Raw genomic sequence first — 23,221 nt, forward strand, 5'->3', positions numbered from 1 at the left:
AAGAGAATATTTGTTATACTTGGATATATAAAAAAATATTTAACATTTATATAAACATTTATTATTGAGGAAATCAAATATAAAAATAATCATAAAATTGAAAATATATATGTTTATATAAAAAGACAAAAATATATATATATATATATATATATTGTAAAACGTTTGATTAGCATGTGAATTTTTTTTTTTTCTTTTTTTTTTAAATATTTACATATAAATCTGATTACAAGGGGGAATAATATAAACATATCTTGACTTTATATGATATATAAATATATTTATATATAAATATATTATATATATATGTACAATTTATATGTGTATTATTTTATTTTATTTTATTTTATTTTATTTTATTTTATTTCATTTTATTTTATAAGAAACTCTTTTTAGTCATAATTGTATAAAAATCATCAAAGGAAATTTCTCCTTCTCCTTTTGAATCAGCACGATCTATCATATCTCTTAATTCTTCATCTGTTAATGTTTCTCCTAATTCCTTAGCAACTCTTTTTAAATTCTTTAAAGAAATACTTCCTGTTTTGTCATCATCAAATAAATTGAATATTCGTTGTATACCTTCCCTTGTATCTTTATTTCCCTAAAATGTAAAATATAATATATATATATAATATATATATGTATAACTATTATATATATGATTTGTCATTTTCTATATTTATTTTATAACATTTCATATCTCTTACCAATTTTGATGTAATGACTTCCATAAATTCTTCAAAATCTATAGATGAATATCCGTCCTTTTCTAAATCTGCTATCATTCTAAATATCATAGGGTTTTTAGCATCCAACCCTAAACTTTGCATAGCACATTTTATCTCTTTAGGATCAATAGTACCTTCACAAGGAAAAATATAAATAAAAAAATATATATATATTACACATTTGTATATTCATTTTCATTACAAGAAAAATATATTGAAATGTAAAAAATTTATAAAAATATTTATTATTAATTATTTTTAATTTTTAATTTTAATTTTTTTTTTTTTTTTTTTTTTTTTTATTACCTGTTCCATCTGTATCTAACAAGTTGAAGGCTTCTCTTATTTCTTCAATTTCATCCTCTGTAAATCCAGGTCTCTCTGTGAAACTTTTTTCATAACGTCTTCTTACAGCTGTGTTATCAGTCATTTTTATTTTATTAATGGTGTAAATATTTATATATATATATATATATATATAAATTTATATATATGTTATATATTATAATTACAAAAATATATATATATATATATATATATATATATATATATATATGTTTATCAGATATTATATTTCCCCTTGAACATTACAAAATTTTGTATAAATACATATATAATATATATATATATATTTAATAAAATAATATAATAAATTAAATGAATATATATGATATTAATAACACATTAAATATTAATTACAAATGTATTTTTATATATTATATTAAAAATATATGAATGATTCACACATTTAATTCTTTTTTTTTTATTATTTCATTATTTTATTATATATATATATATATTTTTTTTTTATTTCATATATTTATTGGGGAAAAACAAAGCGTGATATATATTATTTTTATTTCCTGTTTATATATGTATATATTGAAGTTTTTAATGCATGTTATTTTTAATTTATTTTGAAAAATAAAATGAACATAAAAATAAATAATATATATATAATTAAACTATATAATAATGTATTAAATATATATATATATATATATATATATATATATATATATATATTTTATATATTATATAAATTTTTCATATTGGAGTGTGTATATTATTTTTTTTTAAACATGAAATAATATAATAGATAAAATATATAAGTAAATCATTATTATATATATACATTATCTCATATGTTAATTATATATATAAATATATATATATATAAAATAATAATAAAATAAAATAAATAAATTGCGAATTTTTTAATTAGGTATAAAATATAAATATAATATTAGTTTAAGTAGATATAATATTTTTATCCTTAAAAGGTATTAAAAGTAAAAAAACACACATATATACATATATATATATATATATATATATGTTTAATACTTTTCATATTTTTTTAATAAATGATCATAGAAAAAAATACATAAAACACATAGATATGTTATATATTCCAAAGGAGAGTCATATTTAAAAAAATTTATATATATCTCATGATCTACCATAATTATTAATATATATATTATATATATATATTAGATATATATATATTTATTTTTATATGTTATAATTCAATAAAGCAAAATATATGCTCATATAACAAATTTAAAATGCTTATGTCATATATAAATTTTACACATGTTCTATAATTTATATAAAACTAAATAATATTCACGTTTTTTATTTTTCCTCATATGTATTCTTATCAAATGAAGATCATTTTATAGGGTGCTTATAACAACACATGTGTATATATATATATATATATATATAAATTGTTATTTTTCCACTTTATTATATATATTTATCAATATTTTAAAAGATATATATAAGTGTAGTATACCCTTTTTAATATATAAGACAACATTTAAATAATGTTATACAAAAAAAAAAAAAAAAAAAAAAGAAAGAAAAAAAAAAACAAAGAAGTAAAAATAAAAAAACATTCATTTATACTAACTAATATAACGCACTTGAATGCATTCACAAAAAAAAAAAAATAAAAGCAAGTGTAATAATAACATAATAATGTTTATGTGATGAGTTTATGTATATCTATACAAATAATCTTAACAAAAAAAAAAAAAAAAAGAAAGAAAGAAAAATAAATTGGAAAATATCATTTTTATTCTTAAAGATCTAGAAAATTGAGGTATATAGCCTAAAAAGGAGAATAAAATAAAAGTTCATTAATATAACATCAAAATTAAATAGATATAAATATTTATAAATAAATATATATATATATTTATTTATTTATTTAATTATTTGTATTTACCTCTTTTATCAAGTAGCTTATTTCTGAGATATCCTTACATTTTTTTACATTTTTATTTATATATGCTAATATATTTTCTTCATAAGGATTAATTTCTATTTGAACATTACCTGATTCGTAATTACTAACTTTGAAACGCATCAAATTACGAGTCGTCTACATAAAGAAAAATAAAATAAATAAATAAATAAATAAATCATATAAATAAGAAAGAAAATGAAATTAAAGAAAAAAAAAAATTTTTTACCATAAATTCGAATATAATATAATCTGCACAGTTTTCTACAATTTTTAAAGGAGCTAATTGAGTAGTCTTCATATTTCTTTCGGTTGTTTTTATGCTATACGAGGGAAACATATATATATATATATATATATATATATATATATAATCATGTGAATTATTTATATATATTATATAGCTTTTATATAGATAATATGTATATATTCAATTTTATATATTTTATTATTTTCTCATTTTATTTTTTTTTTTGTTTACCAATTCTCCAATAATTTTATTCTCTCCTTACACTCAAGAGTGTCAGAAAAATCGATGTCTATTTCTTTCCTTTTAGTTTTCATATAATTGTCGTATTTTTCAATTTTTTCATTCATCTAAAAAATGAAGTGTTATGAAGTGAATAATATGTAGCACATTATATGACATGATAAATATGTATGTATGTATGTATGTAAATCTCATTTTAAATATTAGTACCTTGTTTATATCTTTCTTGAGTTTATTTATGGTTTCATCCATTTCGTTATTCTGTGCATAAAATATATATATATGTATGAGTATATATATATATATATATATATAAATATATTTATATTTTTTCTTATTTACCTTTTGTTTATTGGCTTCAAAAGTTTCATCAAACTCTTCAACCTGTTTTTCAAGTTCCAATTTTTTTAATCGCTCATTTTCAAATTGGATTTTTTGATTTTTTTCACTCATCCTATAAAGAATAGGAGATTTTTTTGTTTTTTTATTTTGAATAAATAAATAAATAAAACATAATATATAACATAAAATAAATACAAAAATGGAATGTACATAAAACTGTCTTATATATCATCTTATATTTTGTTTTATATTTTGTTTTATTTTTTTCCTTTTATATTTCTTACTTCAACTTTAAGTTTTCCACATGGTCCATAAAAAAAGAGTCAGCCGAAAAAAGGGCATTAACCGCTTCTGCAAAAAAAAAAAAAAAAAAAAAACATTATTTTAACAAATAGTAATATAATATATTCACATATATATATATTTATATATATTTATATTTATTTATTTATTTATATCATCATGGTGTTTTTCCTTTTTTTTTTTTTTTTACCTGAGGTATTATTGAATAACAAATCGAGCAAATTTGATATTTCATTTTCTAGTTGTTTCACTTTAGGCTTGTCATTATATTCTTTACATTGTCTTACAAAATTTTCATATGAATGAATTATAAGTTCTTGGTCTTCTTGATTTATTTTAAAATTTGCAAAATCATTTATATTTTTAATATAATTTATAAAAAGATCACATAAGTTATATAATGTTTCTATTAAATTATCATCAACTTCATCTTCTAAATATTTATTATTTTGTTTAGTTTCTTCTAAGAATGAAAATATATTGTTGAATTTCTCATAAAAAGAAGAAAATAAATCATTTGTAGAATTCTTTTCTGGATTTAACACATCGCTATTATGTTTTTCATCCTCATTATTATATGGATTCAAATTTTGTATACTCATATTATTATTATTATTATTATTTGTTAATACTGATATGTTTTCCATTTTTTAACATAAGAAATTGAAAATTATATATACATATATATAATATTAATTAATGTATGAAATATATTTATATTAATAATACATGAAATAATTTAAGCTTTGGTTATTAATATTTCTATAATTGTGCGTAAAAAAAAAAAAAAAAAATTAAATTCAAATAATACACATATTATATATATATATATATATATATATATATATATATAATAAAATATGATATATATATATTATATATGTTAAATATTGTATATTCGATTTCTTTGTAAATGTAACTCAAATGAAATCATCATATATACAAAATAAATAATATATATATAATATATATATTTTGTTTCTTTGACAAATTATTCATCATTTTATATTTCTTATGTAAAAATTATCATACATACAAAAAAAAAAAAAAAAAAAAAAAAAAAAAAAAAAAAAGTGCATATTTCTTTAATATATATATTATATATATATATAATATGTGTATTATTTTTTTTTTTTTGATATTTCTAAAAATTTTGCATAATATTTGAAATCTAGAAAATAAAATAATTTTAATATATATATATAATTTTACATGTAATTTGTATTATATATATAAGTGTATTATTTTTTATTTTTTTTTTTTTTTTCATTCATAAAAAAAATATTATATAAGAATAATATAATATTTAAAAATGTCTAAAGGGATTAGCCTCCAAAAATTAAGGTGTAATCAAAAAAAAAAAAAATATATATATATAAATAAACCTTTAGATTTGATAATTATAAACAATGATTTCTACATACATATAATATTCCTATAAATTGGGAATAACACAATTATGCAATATATATATATATATATATATATATATATATTTTAATTAAGTGAAAAAAAAAGAATTAAAATATTAAAAGAAAACAATCATTCGAAGGTTGTATTTTTTTTGTTGATTTTATCACATTTTAATTAGTAATGTAATATAAATAAATAAATATAAATATATATATATATATTATTACACTTTTTATATCAAAATGATAGTCACTTATTATTTTAATAATAATTCTTTCTCAAATGTAAGAAAAGAAAATGATAACCTTTGGTGATCATAAAACAGTTTTTTTTTTTTTTTTTTGGTCTAAATAATATATATATATATATATATATAATGTATTATATTATATTATATATTTATATAAATGTGTAGAATGTATTTTTCGTCAGTATGAAAAATAGATTTTATAATTTCATAAGTAAAAGATTATATACTCGTAGTGGTGGCTTAAGAAAGCCTCAAAAAGTGACTAACGACCCAGAAAGTATTAATAGAAAAGTATACTGGTGTTTTGAACATAAACCTGTAAAAAGAACAATTATTAATTTAATCTATTCACATAATGAATTGAAAATATTCTCTAATTTGTTAAATCATCCTACAGGTAACAGGATGGAAAATATTATATATGAAACATAATGTTCATGTGATATATACACACATAATATATATATACATATATATATATATATATATATATTTAATTATTTATTTATTTAGTTGGTAGCTCGTTAATACATGAATTATCTCTCGATGGTCCTTATACTGGATTCTTTCCTTCTAACGAAGCCATGAAATTAATAAATATAGAAAGTTTCAATAAATTATATAACGATGAAAATAAATTATCAGAATTTGTTTTAAATCATGTTACGAAAGAGTATTGGCTCTATAGAGATTTATATGGCTCATCATACCAACCGGTTAATAAAAATAAAAAAAGAAAAGCATGCATAAATATATAAATGTTCATAGGGATATACACACATACATATATACAAATATATATATATATATATATATATATATATAGATAGATAGATAGATATTTATTTATATTTTATTTTATATATATATATTTTTTTTTTTTTTTTACACCTTACAGTGGTTAATGTATAATGAAAAAAGGGAAGCTCCAGAAAAATTAACAAATTTATTGAATAATGATTTAATAGTAAAAATTGAAGGAGAATTTAAAGATTGCAATCATTCAATATATTTAAATGGTTCAAAAATTATAAGACCAAATATGAAGTGTCACAATGGCGTTGTGCATATAGTAGATAAGCCCATCATTTTTTAAAAAAAAAAAAAAAAAAAATATATATATATATATATATTATATATGTTTATTCATTTAATTTTTGTTATATATTTTAATAATCTTATTTTTTTATTTTTATGGCATGAATTAAGGATATTCCTTTTTGATTTTAAAAATATTTTTTACTTAAAAAATATTACATATGTTGTTTTTCAATAAAGTAGGTTTAAAAAATGAACAATATATACATATAATATATTATAAAAGTGTAATATAATTGTTCTATTAAAATAATAAATAAATTATATAATATATAATAATAAAAAATATAAGTATAACTTAGTATATATTAATGAAACAACAAAAAAAAAAAAAAAAAAAAAAAAAATATATGATATATAATAAAATAAATAATATATAATGGGTTAGATGAAGAAATTAAAATATTGACAAAAATATGTATAATATATAACTCATATATTATAACAATGTGTAAAAAAATATTACACACCATAATACAAACACAAACTCAAACACAAACATTATATAAATATATATATATATAAATATATATCTATATATATATATATACAATATTGTCACATATATATATTTTTTATTTATTTGTTTGTTCCTTTTTGATCTTTTATGTACCTCATATTTTGTGACCTATGGTTTTAAAATATTCCTTTAAAAATACATTGGGAGCAAATGCACTCTTATTTCTTTCTAACATTATTTCAAAAATATTGGACCATAATTTTCCTGTTACTAGCAATGTGGGTAATTCATCTTCTCTGCTTTCTGGTCTTATGGCAATTCCATTTAATACAGTCTCTAACTTATTCTTAATATGCTTCTACAAATAAAAAAAAAAAAAAAAAAATATATATATATATATATAAATATACAATATATATATATAATATATATATATATATTTTTATTTATATGATTACATAGTTGGTACAACGCTCTATTAGTCCCTTCAAATTAATGATCTTCAAACAAGTAGCTGTGTCAACATCTATTTGTAAAATCAAATCAGTGAGGAAAATATTTGCAAAAATAGATTTGGACTTATGATGATATTCTAATTCATTAACTCTATATATATGGAAACCAGCACATTTGATTTTTTGCTTCGTAAGAACAGATAATTTATCTGTATCTTTTAAATTGGAAGGTATATGTAATTCATATAAATATTCATCTCCTGATGTTGCCCATAATTTTTGATATAAGGGGAAATTATTTTTTTGTAAATCATCTTTTGATTGTAATGGATCTACATTAGATGTCAATCCATAACCATCAAGTTCATTGTTATATGTATGATATAATTCGAATGTTTCATAATTAAAAACTAAAATTTTATTTTCTTTATATGTTAATACAAATAAGAACTTTCTAAATGTAGAGGGTTCAATAACTAGTGTAGTACCTTCTCCAAAATATTTACTTTCTAAATTATGATATCTTAAAGTTTTGCCAGATGATAAATCAAACTCTCTTAAATAACTTGCATTATATAATCCAGTTGATTCAATTAAACTTTCATTATTTGAAAAAAATAATCCTTGAGTAAATGGAAAGTGTTTATCATCTCTTCTTATATTCATAACATTTTCATTCTTTATATGTTCTCCAACTAATGGGTCATGAATATGATTATATGTATTCAACACTTTATATGTATATATCCCTATACCATATGGAAATATGTTCCCTTCTTTTGCAGCATTTATAAAATGAAGTATCAAAAAAACAGAAGCTATAATTACTAATAAAACGATCACGATGGTAAGCACCAGCGCTTTACGTATAAACCTACAAAGACACATTTTAAAAAAATATATAAGCAAATGTAAATATATGTATTCATAAAAATATATATCTTTATTAAAATATATCTATGTAGGAATTTTTTTTTTTTTTTTTAACAAATATACTATTGGAGAAAAAAAAAAATATATAAACAAATTAATGTATATATCTATATAAATTATTCATAAAGTTTTCATTTGAATATATGAGGTGAGGGGAATTAAAAAAAAATATATATATATATATATATGTATATGTATATATTTATTTCCAAAATATGAAAGGAAACTTGGAGAGACTTTTAGACTTATTCATACACAAAATAAAAGTACTATATATTTATATATTATTATTATATATATATATAATATATATATGTTTTTTTTTTTTTTTTTTTTTTTTTTTTAGCTTTATTTTTTTTTTTTTTAAATGTTCACATATTATTCATATAACATGGGTATATTACTACATAATAATATTTTCTTGCATGTTTTGTTTTTTTTATTTTTCCCCTACACCATTTTTTAATGTACACCACTTAATTGAATAGACACAATAATAAAACAAAAAAAAAAAAAAAACTTATATAATATAATGTTGTCAATACCTTTGATGATATAGACACTTATAAATAATATGTTATTATATATATATATGTATATTTTTTTTTTTTTTTTTTTTTTTTATTGTAACCTGAACGATTTTTCAATTTTATCCAGTGTTTCTTCTTTGGAATCCTTTTTTTTATTTATTAATTTATCATTTTCCATATTTATTTTATTTTAATTATATATATATATTTTTTTTTTCTCTTCTTTTTTCATCCCCTTTAAGTATTGTATATATTATTATTTTTATTATATGTATATATCGGTATATATAATAAGGATAAAAGAAAAATATTTAATATGCTTTTATATTTTCATTCTCTTTAAAAAAAAGAAAAAAATTATGAATATAATACAATATAATTTTTATAAGCAAAATCGTTCCAAATATGTCTTGTTTTTTTTATTTATTTATTTAATAATTTTTCTTTTTAATATGTTAAAAGAAAAAAAAAAAAAAAAAAAAAAAAACAATATATATATATATATATATATATATATATATATATATATATATATAATATATATTATGGACAAACATAAAAATAACAACGAATAATTATTCTTATTATTATGTTATAAGTTTATTTCAATAACCATATTATTACTCAAACGAACAATAAATAAATATATATATATATAAATATATAATGATATATTTTAAAATATTTTTTAAATAAAAATATTTAAGTCGCGCACTTATTAAACCCACAAATAATGCTATGAAAAACCAAAAAAATAAAATATAAATTTTTTGTTTTCACACCCTCATATGGTAACATTAAAATATACCTCTTTTTAATTATCTTTGCACCTTTATAAATTATATATAACCATATTATAATAATAAATAAATATATATATATATATATGTTATATTTTCTTATTTCCTTATGAATGTATTAATTTTCATATTCCTTGTTTATACGTTTCATTCATTTTTATAAAAATTTTGTGAAATTCAAAAAAACAAAAAATTGTATAGTCTTATAATTAATTACAATGTTCCTTTTTCCATTTTTTTTTTTTAAATAAATTATCATATAACAATCTTATAACAACGTTTTTTTTTAAAATACACAATATGTGTTTATAAAATATATTTATTTATTTTTATTTTTTTTTTTTTTTTCATTCTTTAGAATATTATAAACACAAGGTGACAAAAGTGGATGACATTGAAATAATGATAATATATATAATATATATATATAATAATACTTTAATAAAATAAAAATATTTACAATTATTCATTTTATATTTAAAATAAATTTTGAAATTATTAATTTCAAACGAAATATAATCAAAAAAGATAAAAAAAATTAACACTTTAAATATTTCTTTAAAAAAAATATATACATATAATATAAATTATAAAGTGTGGAAAAATAAAATGATAAAAAAAAAAAATAAATAAAATATATGGGTATTTAATATATTATATATAATATAAAAAATAATAATATTATATAATATAATAAATATAAATAAATAAAATCTCTATTTTTTTTTTATACACAATTTTGTTGTGGATAAAGGGAAAAAATAATAAAACATATATTTTAAAGAGAAAATAAAAATATATATATATATATATATATATATAATATATATATATAAAATTAATGTAGTGCTAATGTATATTATTTTATAATATTATATTCATAATTTTATTAATAAATCAAGGTCAATTTATTATTTTCTTCATAAAATTAGATTAAAGGGTTTAAATACTTTATACTTTCAGGTGTTCATAAATATAAAAATAAATCTCATATTATATATATATATATAATATATATATATAATATTAATAATTTTATTTGTTTTTATTTTATATGTACGTAATACAAATATAAATATTATAAATATAAATAAATATATAATATTTGTAACCTTAAATGAATGTATTAAAATATATAAAAAATGATTAACATTCATAAATATTATTATATATATAATATATAATATATAATATTTTTTTTTTTTTTTTTTTTAGAATATATTAGTATGTGCATAAATCATTATATATATAATATAATATTATTAAAATATTGGCCTGGATTTTTTTTTTTTTTTTAGAGGTATAATATATATATATGCAAGAAAAAAAAGGGGTTTGTATGTATGCCTTTCTTTGTTATTTATATTCTAAAGAGTTCATATATTTTTTTAATCTCTATATATATATTAAATATATTATAATAATATTTATATAAATATTATAATAAATAAAAGGAATAAAAAATAATGAATTCGAATAAAAAAAATAATATAATATATATATATATATATAGTGGTATAAGATTGATATATATATATAAATATATTTATATATATTAAAATTTATATGTGTATATGATATATATATATATATAAATATAGTCATAAAAGCAAAAACGACAATATATAAATATTAAATAAAAATAATAATTATATTACATATATATTATATATAATTTAAATATTTATATAAAAATATTTTATAATATATATTGCTTAGATTTCTTTTATAATTTATTATATTATTAAATAAAGTTATATCACAAAATATTATCAACATTTTTATTATATACATATATAAATTAATATATATATTATATTATAATAAATATATATTTATATATTTTTTACAATGAACATATTAAGGAAGTATTAAAACATATATATATGAACATTTAAAAAAAAAAAAAAAAAATTTTTTACCCCTTTTTTATATAAATACCATTAAAATAAATATATTTATTATTATTATTTTTTTTTAATAATAAAAAATAAATGCTCTCATCATATAGTAGAAAATTAAAATGCTTATGAGAAAATAAATAAAAACACAAAAAATTAAAATATGTAATATTTTGTATATAAATAATATCATATATATATAAAATATTTATATTATTATATATATATTAATCTAAAGCAAGAAAAAAAAAAAAAAAAAAACCAACAAGTAAAGAAACTTTTTTTTTTTTTTTTTTATTATAATATATATAATTAAATAATAAAAAGAAGTATATACTAATAAAATAAAATACATACATTTATTATAAAATTTTATTATATGTTAAAAAAATAAATTCATTTATATATATATATATATATATTTATTTAATTTTTTTTTTTTTTTTTAAATTATAAAAAAAATATATATATATTTTATTAGTTTTATATATAACAATATAATATATATATATATTAATAATAAGCGGTAAATTAAAATATAAAGAATATAAGTAACATTCTTTATACTATAATCAATCGTAATAAAAAAAAATGGAAGGTAAGGAAAAATGGAAACAATAAAAATGAAGAATATAATTATAATATATATATATAATATATATATATATCTATATATGTATGTATAATATTTTTTATTATATCATATGAATAAGTGTTAGAGCTTATTTTTGGTTACTTAAAGAATATATTATTATATCTATAATTTTTACAGTATAAAAAATTATACTGATTATATTGTAAGCTGCTTGTGAAGAAGCTACAGTTGTTATAATTCAAAAAATATACATACGTAGCTATATTAATGACATATGTAAAACCTTCATATTTTTTTTAATTTCATTCCTTTACAGATAGAGGAGGTTTTTCAAGAGGTTTTGGAAGGGGTGTTAGAGGAACTCGTGGAAGAGGCGGCAGAGGAGCAAGAGGAAGGTAAAAAAAAAGAAAAAAAAAGAAAAAAAAAAAAAAAAAAAAAAGAAAGTTTATATATATATATATATATATATATATATATATATATATATATATGTGTGTGTGTTTGTTTTTTTAAATTTTTTATAGAGGAAGAGGCTCTGCAGAAGATGATTTAAAAAATTGGGTTCCTGTAACTAAATTAGGTAGATTAGTAAAAGAAGGAAAGATTGTTTCAATTGAAGAAATATATTTACATTCCTTACCAATTAAAGAATATCAAATAATAGATTATTTCTTTCAACCTAATGAATGTTCTCATCCATTAAAAGATGATGTAGTAAAAATAATGCCAGTACAAAAACAAACAAGAGCTGGTCAAAGAACAAGGTTTAAAGCTTTTGTTGCAATAGGTGATGGTAATGGTCATTGTGGTTTGGGTGTGAAATGTGCAAAAGAAGTTGCTACAGCTATAAGAGGAGCTATCATATCAGCAAAACTTTCTTTAATACCTGTAAGAAGAGGTTATTGGGGTAATAAAATAGGAGACCCACATACTGTTCCTATGAAAGTATCTGGAAAATGTGGTAGTGTTCGTATTCGTTTAGTACCAGCTCCAAGAGGTACTCAAATTGTAGGAGCTCCAACAACTAAAAAGATGTTGAATTTTGCTGGTATAAAGGATTGCTTCTCATCATCTTGTGGAAAAACTAAAACTAAAGGAAACTTCTTGAGAGTATGTGCTAAAATATAAATATATATATATATGTATATATATATATATATATATGTATATATATTTATACATTTATATATTTATATATTTATATATATACCTATAACCTTTTTATTTCTTCTTCCCTCTTTTAGGCAATTTTCAACGCTTTGAGTAAAACTTACGGTTATTTAACACCTGACTTATGGAAAGTCACAAACTTTGATAAATCACCATATGAAGAATGGTCAGACTTTCTTGAAACCTATCAAAATTTAAAAGGAATAAAGACAACCGTTTAAATATTATATATATATATAAATATATATATGTATATATATATATGTATATATATATATGTATATATAATTAACAGTTTTTAGACCAAAAACAAAGAGAAAAAAAAAAAAAAAAAAAAAAAAAAAAAAAAAAAAAACAATTTTTTGATAATATTTATATATAAAACATGTATATATTATATACGGATATATAATATTTATATTTTATATATTTATGTAAATATATATTGTGTATATATATATATATATATTTTTTTTTTTTTTTTTTCTTGCATATGTTTAGAATTAATAAATCTTTTTAATAATTTACCATATTTTTCATTTAAAAAAAAAAATATATATTATGTTAAAAAGTTGTATTTTTTTTTTTCCCCCCCCCCATAATAAAAGATATTACATATATCACACAATATATTATATATAATATTTATATATATATGTAGACAAAAATACAAAAAAAAAACAAAAAAAAAAAAAAAAAAACATAAAAACTTCGAAATTTTTAATAATTGTATATAAATACAATATCTGTATTAATATTTTATAATTTAGTTTTATTAAAAAAAAAAAAAAAAGCATCTCTAGTTGACAATGTTTTTTTTTTTTTTTTGTTTATTTCCTAATACACCATGAATGATAATAGGTTTGTTAAAAATTTTTAAATGGAAAAAATTATATTTATAGATAAAAAAGAGAAAAGTTAAAATATTTCAAATGTGGTAATATATATATAATGACACATAAACAATAAAATGTATTATACTCATAAGGTAAAATATAATAGGCGGTACGAATTATACATATATATATATATAGATATATATATATATATATTATTGATAAGTTAAAAAACAAACAAAAAAAAGAATTTATATTATAATAAAAAGGAGATAGACATATATTCATAAATTGTGAATTAATATATATATATTTATTTATTTATTTATATTATTATATTTTAATTTTTAAAAAATTGTCAATTTTCTTGGTATATCATTAACTAATTTTTCTTCGTACCAGCTTTTTCCGAAATCACCAATTTCATCTTGAAACGTATAGCTACAAAAATAATAAGATAATAAAATGTATATGGATATTTATATGTATGTATAAATGAGACATATATAAATCATTATAATATAAAAAAAAAAAATATATACTTTATATATAATATATGTTGTATATTTTTGCTTCTCCTTTTTGTATTACCTATCATCCTCCTTGTCTTGAACGTTTTCCTTTTGTTTATTCATTTGTTTAATTCTTTTCTTCAGCAATAAGTTAAAAGAAGCTACAAGGTTTAAAAAATATAGAAACACGAAAATGAATATATGTATATATAATATAAATTAATTTTTAATATAATGGTGAATATATGTATATGGTATAATTACTATGATACTATAATTCGGTATATACATAAAAATATATACATATATATATATATACATATATATTATTTTTATTACCTTTATCTTGTATTTTTTTCTGTTGTAATTTTGTTTCTTCCTCAATTTCGGACCCAGTGTTATCATATTCCATATTACTTATATCAAAAGGTTTTATATCTTCCTTTTGTAAAAATGGATTCGAACATATATTATATTCATCTTTTTTGTTCTCTCCTACTTTTTTTCTATCTTTATTCTTTTTCATACTTGTAACCATATTTTTTGATTTCCCTTTTTTTATAATTTGGTTCTTTTTTTTTGTTGTTATTGCCATGACTTTTTTTTTTTTTTTTGTAGAGGTAAAAAAAATAATGCTTATTAAATGCAAACCATTATTTTGTTTTTTTATATAATAAATTTTTTAAAGTATTAAGATTTGTAATTTAATAAATTTACATATAATATTATTATAAAAATATTATTAAACAAAAGAGATATTTATAATATGGTATATATGTATATAATTTTTTTTTATAATTTTTTTGCATATAAATAAATATATATATATTATATATATTACATATTGTATATAATAATATTATATTACGTTAGATTTATATACATATAAATAATTGCAGTAGGACTTATGGTACGATAAAAAAAAAAAAAATGAATAAATAATAAAATGAAAAATAAAATAAATGTTAAAATTATAAATAAAAATAAAGGGAAAATAATATATATATATATCCTTTTAACTATATATTATATATTTTTGTTATTTTTTAATTTTTTTGTAATACTTATTTATTCCTGATTTTACCAAGTTTTACATTTTTATTTGCTGATCAAATAAAAAAAAAAAAAAAAAAAAAAAATGAAGTTATAAAAATAAATAAAAAATTATATAATATATATATATATATATTTTTTTTTTTTATAATACAGTATGATAAGTTTTATGAGGACTATGTACGCTACATATTTATTCATATAAATCGATAATTTTTTTTTTTTTTTTTTTTTTTTTTTTTTAAAATGAATGAGGCATCTTCTGATGCATTAAAATATTCTGATTTTTCCTTGTCCAAATATGGAAACAAGAGAATAAGAATAAATAAACCAGAGGATGGTACGAAATATTTTGTTTCTCGATTTAGTGATAACAAAGAGTTAAACAAACTCACTTCTCCAATAACATTTATAGTAATTTTTTTATATTTGTAATATATATATATATATATATATATATATTTGATGGATGTTTACATAAATATATATATGTAATATGTGCTTATAATTGTATATAATTATTTATTTTTTTTTTTTTTTCCTTTCAGTGTAAAGATGAAGATACTGATAATAGTTCTTCCCTAAATAAAAATAACAACATTTCGACCTCTTGGGTTTTGAAAAATGCAAGCATGGAAAAAATGAGAATAAATCACAAATCTTATGTTTCCAAAAAATGTAATTTAGATACCGATGTTTTTTTCGTTTTAATAGAAAATGAAGAATATTCAGATATTTATCCTATATCCAGCTGGCAAGTATTTGAACCAAATTTATCCTCAAAAAATTTAAATAAATTTAATGTAGATAATTCTGAAGAAAAACTAAGAACACAGATGGATAATAAAAGGATAGATGATATAATAGAAAGACTAAAGAATAAAGAAGAACAGAATAAATTAAATATTAAAGCTAAGGAAGAAAACAAAAAAAAAAAAAAGAAAAAAAAAAAAAATATTTTACATACTGATTCATCAGAAGATTTCGATGATGATGACGATGATGATTTAGGATTAAAAAGACAAGAAAAAAGAAGAATCAAAAATTTAATAAAATTAAAAAGAGGAGATAATAAAGAAGAAATTGAATATGTCAATTCTGCTTTGTCAATTACATCATTAAGAAAAAGTAAAGTTAATTGGGATTATAATAATGATGGAAGAAAAAGTGATGATGAAGATTTAAATGAAGAAATATCTGGACAAGAAGACTTTGACGATGACAATGATGAAAATGATGATTCAGAAAACAACTCGGATAATGACGAATATAAACTAACATCATATGGTCAAGCTATGAGATCTTTATTAAAACAACAAGTTAATGACGAAGAAGATGATGAACTCAATCAATACTCAGATGATGACGATGAAGAAGAGGAGGAGGAAGACGAAGAAGATGACGAAGAAGATGATGAAGAAGACGATGAAGAAGACGATGATGATGATGAGGAGGACGACGATGATAGTGATGATGAAAAATCAAGTAAGAAAAAACAAATGAAACATAATAAAAAGGTACAAAATGAAAGAGAAAAAGATAAATATAAAATAGAAAAAAATAAAAAAAATAATAATAAACATTTTTATGAAGAAGAGGAACAAGACCTTGAACAAAATAATGATGATAACAAAAAAAATATCAACGATGATCAAAATGAGAAGAAAAAAGATACAACTAAGATTAACCAAGATAAAACACAAGATGATGTAAAAAGAAGATTAAGCGTCAATGATAAATTTAATAAATTCAATGAATATATTAAAGAAAAAATTAAAAATAAAGAAATACAAATAAAAGAAGATAACTGTGCTAAAATTATTGTAAAAGTTGTTGAAAAAAATAACGGAAAAATGAATATCATGACATTATTAGATACATTAAATATAAGAGAAAAAAATGAAAGCTTCCTTATAGTTCAAAAATATATTAAAAATTTATGTAATATTAGTTCAGAAACTGTAAATGATAAAAAAATAAAAACCATAACCATAAAACCAAAATATTTGCAAAAGAAATAATACTATTATAATATAACATATATATATATATATATATATATATATATATTTATATATATATATTTTTTTTTGTATATATTATGTTTTATTATATACATAGGAATGAAAACATATTTTAGAAAAAGGTAAATTATATATAATGTATCTATCTTAATTATGGATATCACATAAATTTATCCTCTATGATTTATTTAAATAATTATTTTGTATAATATATATATTTTTATTGTTTCTTTATTTTTTTATTATTATTTTTTTTATAAATTCTTTTTTTTTTTTTTTTTTATTATTATTTTATTTTTTTTTTTGTTATTCATTCTTGTATGAATTCTTATTCATCACCAACTTTAAAATATAACAAATTTGTGTATATAAAAAGATTTATATGTTTTGTTAAAATACTATAAATTATATATATGAAATATATATTGATTATTTTATATTTAACTTAAAAAAAATTAATATATACAAATATTTGTTTATTATTACATATTTATATATGTATATATTCCCATGTGTATTAACATTAATATATATAACATCATATATAAAGAATATGTACACATAATGAGCACATATATATATAAACAGAACAAGGAAAGAAAATATATTAATAAAATAAAAAAAAATATGTATATATAAATATTTTATTATATTTAAAATATATAAATTATGTAAATTATATATATAATAATAAAATAATGAATTTTAATTTTATATATGTGCGATAATTTGATGAAATGTGAAATTCATAAATTGACAGCATAAAAGAACATTTACGAGGCCTTTTTTTTTTTTAGCATTATAAATATATGTATTAGTAGAAAAATGTATATAATATATAAAAAAATAGAAGAATCATATATACTATGTTATTTATATTTTGGTGCATAAATTTGAGCTTCTTTTTTTTTTTTTTTTAAGGCATATTCATACTTTATATAAATAATATACATACCTTTTTATTTTTATATTCACTTTATCTTTTATTTTATATTCTTTTTTTGGCCTATTATTATATAACTCAATAAAACGTCATATCAAAACGTATTTATTTATTATTATTTTTTTTTTTCACTTGTTTTATTTCACGCATCTTATTTACAATGGCAGCGAGAGATCCTGGACCATATTTGAATCAGGTTCCTTTAGGTTTTCCAAGTTATAATAGAAGAGTATTTAGAGACATTTTAGCTAGAAGGGCTTTTATGGAATCAGAAGTAAATACAAGGGTTTATAAAAACATTTTTGAAAATTTGGGATTTAAGGGTCATATAAGAATTAACAATAAAGTATGGGAAAAAAAAGAAACATATGACCTGTTAAATTAAATTTTTCGATACATAAATATATATATATATATATATATATATATATATTTAACAATATTTATTCGTTTATATCTTCTTTATTTTTTAATATTTCAATTATAGGTTGGCATTAATAGAATACGAATGAGATGCATACAAGGAGGATATTCAAGGGGAATATATAAATTTACAAGAATGGCGAAAATGGCGTTTTTCCAAACAGCTAGAGAAGGATGGTTAAAAAAATATGGTTATCGGCCTGACTTGTTTAGGTAAAACCTGAACAATTAAGCTAGATGGTTTATATATATATATATATATATATATATATATTTCAAATGATTCATTTCTTATATCTTAATATTTATAAGAACAATATTATTGAAAAAGTAAAATAATATAATTTGTTTTATTTTATTTTATACAACGTTTTTTTTTTTTTTTTTTTTGTTTTTTGTTATGCATATTATTATTTGCAATAGTATTTTTTTTCAAATTGTCTTAATATTTTCCTTTTATAAAAAAAAAAAAAAAAAAAAAAAAAAAAAAAAGAAAAAGAAAAAGAAATTGTATTATTAAATTCATTCAAATAAAAATAACATCATTCTTTAAATTTTTATTGTATTATCCATTGTGATATGCATTACGAATACCCATAAGAAAGGATTTCTCGTTTTTCCATATTTTATATTTATCGTTCATATGTTTAACAAATTCAATTAATTTTGGGCATGACAACAAAATATCTTGTAATTCGTTATTATCTGTAAAGTACGAAAATAAGAAAAAAAAAAAAAAAAAAAAAAAAAAAAACATATAATATATATATTAATATTTATTTATTTATTTTCCATGATATTACATAATTATATATAACATATATGAATATTTTGTAATAAATATTATACACATTTTTCTTAATGTATTACATTGTGAGGGGATAGAATAAAATATCGACAAAATTGAAAAACACAAGGAATGAAAATAACTGACGTTGTCACTTTTTATATCTGAATTATTACTATTATCCATAGCTTTATCTAATATATGTAAAATGGTTTTTAATCTAGAAATATTCTACAAAAAAGAAATATAGGAAAGAATGAAAGGTTTATAAATAAATGTTATTTTAAAATGTTCAAGCAAATATATAAATATAAATATATATATATGTACGTATAAAGAATTATAAAATATAACAATTAAATTATTTTAATACTAACAAATTTATGATTGTCTAATCCCCTCTCCTGGCATATTTTCCTATTCTCCTTCTTTAATTTTCTACAAGATAATTACAAATGTATATATTTATATAAAATTATAATAAAATTTTAATTATTTATTTAGTTATGAATATAAATACGTTCATTATTTTGATGTAACAATAAAAATAAATCCATTATCTGTACCTTATTAAATAAAGATAGTATATATAAAAAAATTTATCTTCGTAAATTTTTTTCGTAAAATTATTAAATATTTTATCATCTTCCCATATGTAATATGTCTGCAAAGAATAAATAAGAATATTAAGAAAATAATATAGAATTTAAAAATTTTCAGTATCTATATTTATATACATATATATATTTTTTTTTTTTAGCATACCAATATTGTCTTTAGTTCGTTTATTACTCCTGCATATAAATCATATTCGACCAAATCAAATAAATAAATCTAAAAAATTAAAATAAATATGAAATATATATATATATATATATATATTGTTAATTAATTTATTTATTATATATCCGTGTTTCTTCTTTTTTTTTTTTTTTTTGTACATTTTTCATATAGTCAATAATTTCTACATCATTTAAAGTGTTGCCCTCCAATGTATTAAAAGCATATGGATATGATCCAAAATTACTATAAGGATGTATTTCTTCTACTAGAAGTAAGAAAGAACAATTTAAAACATTTTTTAAAAAAAATAATTGAACATTTAAATAGTTTATATAGATATCCCCAATATCTTTTATAGAACAATAATGATAATGAACAATTAATTTTTGAGGAGGAACAACCATATTTTCCAATTTTAATAAATATTTTTATAAGATTCCACTAAATATTTTTTTTATTTTTATAATTTTTATATATATGAACTTATTTATATGTTACATATAGTAATACCCATTTTACAAAAAAAAAAAAAAAAAAAAAAAAATTCACTTTTTAAAACAAATATATTTGAAAATTTAGTTTATAAATATTCAAAATGGTACAAAAAACAATTGTAGAATAAATTTAATAAAACTATTTTGTTATTTATTATTTTTTTATTGTTCATAAGATACTATATATATATATATATATATATATATATATATGTTATATAAATATTTTATTTATTCCATTTTTTTTATTTTAAAATTTCTATGCATGTGTATATTATAGATAATATGTATATATTATATTTATGTATATAATTAAAAATAATTTCTTTTATTTATAATATATATTTTTGAACTATCAAAAAATAAAATAACAGAGTTTTTTTTTTTTTTTTGACTACAAAATTGTTTTTAAAAGAGTATAAAATAGAAAACATGGAAAGATTCCTTATGTTTGATAATTTAAAAATAAAATATGAAAAAAAATTATATATTTTTATGATGAATTAGGTATATATATCATCATATACGTGAAAAGATTCTTAAGATATATCGAATATGTTTTGAATTTATTAGTTTTAACATATAAATTTAAAAATATATATGTTAACAACATTTTTATTCTGTTTTATATAAATACATATGAAAACAAGAAAGAAAAGTATATTGAGAATAAATAAATGTTTATATTAACATGTTAAATATTTTTTGTTTTATCATATAATATTTTAAAAAGTTACATCTTTTATGAAAGAAAATATTATCTTACAATATATATATTTTAAGAGATTGGAAATATTTTTATTATTTTAATTATACTATTATTTTAAGATATTTTTGTTTTGTTGTGATTTTTTTTCTATATATTTATTTGTCGAATGGTATAGGAAGCAACATATTACAACATAGGAAAACAATATGTTCATTTATAACATTTTGGTTATGTGATTATTGTTTTTTTTTTTTTAGTTCATGTTGTTCCTTTTATAAAAATATATAATTATATATGATTTAATATAATTTTATAATATAACATGAAATGTATACCATATATTATATATATGTGTAATAATATACTTTCTTTTTGATAGTTGCCTTTATTAATTATCCTATAAGGACACAAATATTTATCATGAAAATAGAATAAATAAATTTACATCAATTTGTTTCATTTTTTATTATATTACTTTTTTTTTTTTTTTTTTTTATGAACAAGTAAGGTAATAACATTATTTAGGTAACCATTTTAGTCTTTTTTTTTCTTTTTTTTGTCTTCTTCTTCTAGCTATTTTTAATATTCTATGCATGCATCGCATATTTGGCTATGTCTGTATGTAATTTTCCAAAAAAAAAAAAAAAAAAGAAAATATCAGAATAACACCAAATAGCTTTTTTCTTATTATATTAATAATTTAAATAATTAAAATGGATATATAATTATTTTCATATATTTCTTTTCTTGTTTTATATTTACTATACAACTAATTTTGTTTATATTTATTGAAATGGAAAAACAAAATAAATATCTTATTAAAAAGAAATTATATATATATATATATAATATATATATATATATATATTCTTTTAATTGTGACATTCTACATGAATATTTTCGCATTTTCTAATATTTATTATAAAATT

At 17.3% G+C, this 23,221-nt stretch overlaps 9 protein-coding genes across 9 annotated transcripts; 4 read left to right on the forward strand and 5 right to left on the reverse strand.

Annotated features, from left to right (window-relative positions):
* Nucleotides 1-376: 376 nt before the first annotated feature.
* On the reverse strand, nt 377-1,161 carry PADL01_1446600 (centrin-2; the record flags this gene model as incomplete). The annotated part of the gene is made up of 3 exons (XM_028684750.1): nt 377-604; nt 711-865; nt 1,038-1,161. 3 exons carry the CDS (start codon nt 1,159-1,161, stop codon nt 377-379), a joined length of 507 nt encoding a protein of 168 aa, XP_028540797.1.
* Nucleotides 1,162-2,823: 1,662 nt separating this feature from the next.
* Nucleotides 2,824-4,770, reverse strand: PADL01_1446700 (conserved Plasmodium protein, unknown function; the record flags this gene model as incomplete). The annotated part of the gene is made up of 8 exons (XM_028684751.1): nt 2,824-2,853; nt 2,971-3,126; nt 3,218-3,311; nt 3,470-3,585; nt 3,689-3,739; nt 3,821-3,932; nt 4,105-4,171; nt 4,314-4,770. 8 exons carry the CDS (start codon nt 4,768-4,770, stop codon nt 2,824-2,826), a joined length of 1,083 nt encoding a protein of 360 aa, XP_028540798.1.
* A 1,199-nt stretch (nt 4,771-5,969) lies between these two features.
* PADL01_1446800 (heme detoxification protein) lies at nt 5,970-6,882 on the forward strand (the record flags this gene model as incomplete). The annotated part of the gene is made up of 3 exons (XM_028684752.1): nt 5,970-6,183; nt 6,300-6,502; nt 6,685-6,882. 3 exons carry the CDS (start codon nt 5,970-5,972, stop codon nt 6,880-6,882), a joined length of 615 nt encoding a protein of 204 aa, XP_028540799.1.
* A 616-nt stretch (nt 6,883-7,498) lies between these two features.
* PADL01_1446900 (glutaminyl-peptide cyclotransferase, putative) lies at nt 7,499-9,440 on the reverse strand (the record flags this gene model as incomplete). The annotated part of the gene is made up of 3 exons (XM_028684753.1): nt 7,499-7,702; nt 7,803-8,673; nt 9,364-9,440. 3 exons carry the CDS (start codon nt 9,438-9,440, stop codon nt 7,499-7,501), a joined length of 1,152 nt encoding a protein of 383 aa, XP_028540800.1.
* A 3,114-nt stretch (nt 9,441-12,554) lies between these two features.
* PADL01_1447000 (40S ribosomal protein S5) lies at nt 12,555-13,949 on the forward strand (the record flags this gene model as incomplete). Its single annotated transcript, XM_028684754.1, has 4 exons — nt 12,555-12,561; nt 12,875-12,953; nt 13,083-13,668; nt 13,803-13,949. 4 exons carry the CDS (start codon nt 12,555-12,557, stop codon nt 13,947-13,949), a joined length of 819 nt encoding a protein of 272 aa, XP_028540801.1.
* A 962-nt stretch (nt 13,950-14,911) lies between these two features.
* Nucleotides 14,912-15,671, reverse strand: PADL01_1447100 (conserved Plasmodium protein, unknown function; the record flags this gene model as incomplete). Its single annotated transcript, XM_028684755.1, has 3 exons — nt 14,912-15,005; nt 15,156-15,237; nt 15,416-15,671. 3 exons carry the CDS (start codon nt 15,669-15,671, stop codon nt 14,912-14,914), a joined length of 432 nt encoding a protein of 143 aa, XP_028540802.1.
* Nucleotides 15,672-16,375: 704 nt separating this feature from the next.
* On the forward strand, nt 16,376-18,150 carry PADL01_1447200 (conserved Plasmodium protein, unknown function; the record flags this gene model as incomplete). The annotated part of the gene is made up of 2 exons (XM_028684756.1): nt 16,376-16,543; nt 16,678-18,150. 2 exons carry the CDS (start codon nt 16,376-16,378, stop codon nt 18,148-18,150), a joined length of 1,641 nt encoding a protein of 546 aa, XP_028540803.1.
* Nucleotides 18,151-19,256: 1,106 nt separating this feature from the next.
* PADL01_1447300 (mitochondrial ribosomal protein S14 precursor, putative) lies at nt 19,257-19,736 on the forward strand (the record flags this gene model as incomplete). Its single annotated transcript, XM_028684757.1, has 2 exons — nt 19,257-19,442; nt 19,584-19,736. 2 exons carry the CDS (start codon nt 19,257-19,259, stop codon nt 19,734-19,736), a joined length of 339 nt encoding a protein of 112 aa, XP_028540804.1.
* A 348-nt stretch (nt 19,737-20,084) lies between these two features.
* On the reverse strand, nt 20,085-21,493 carry PADL01_1447400 (conserved Plasmodium protein, unknown function; the record flags this gene model as incomplete). Its single annotated transcript, XM_028684759.1, has 6 exons — nt 20,085-20,224; nt 20,390-20,537; nt 20,684-20,744; nt 20,873-20,970; nt 21,072-21,140; nt 21,248-21,493. 6 exons carry the CDS (start codon nt 21,491-21,493, stop codon nt 20,085-20,087), a joined length of 762 nt encoding a protein of 253 aa, XP_028540805.1.
* Nucleotides 21,494-23,221: the final 1,728 nt, after the last annotated feature.

This window comes from Plasmodium sp. gorilla clade G2 (genome assembly GCF_900097015.1).
Source record: "Plasmodium sp. gorilla clade G2 genome assembly, chromosome: 14".
In the NCBI taxonomy this organism is placed as follows: Eukaryota; Apicomplexa; class Aconoidasida; order Haemosporida; family Plasmodiidae; genus Plasmodium; species Plasmodium adleri (nom. inval.).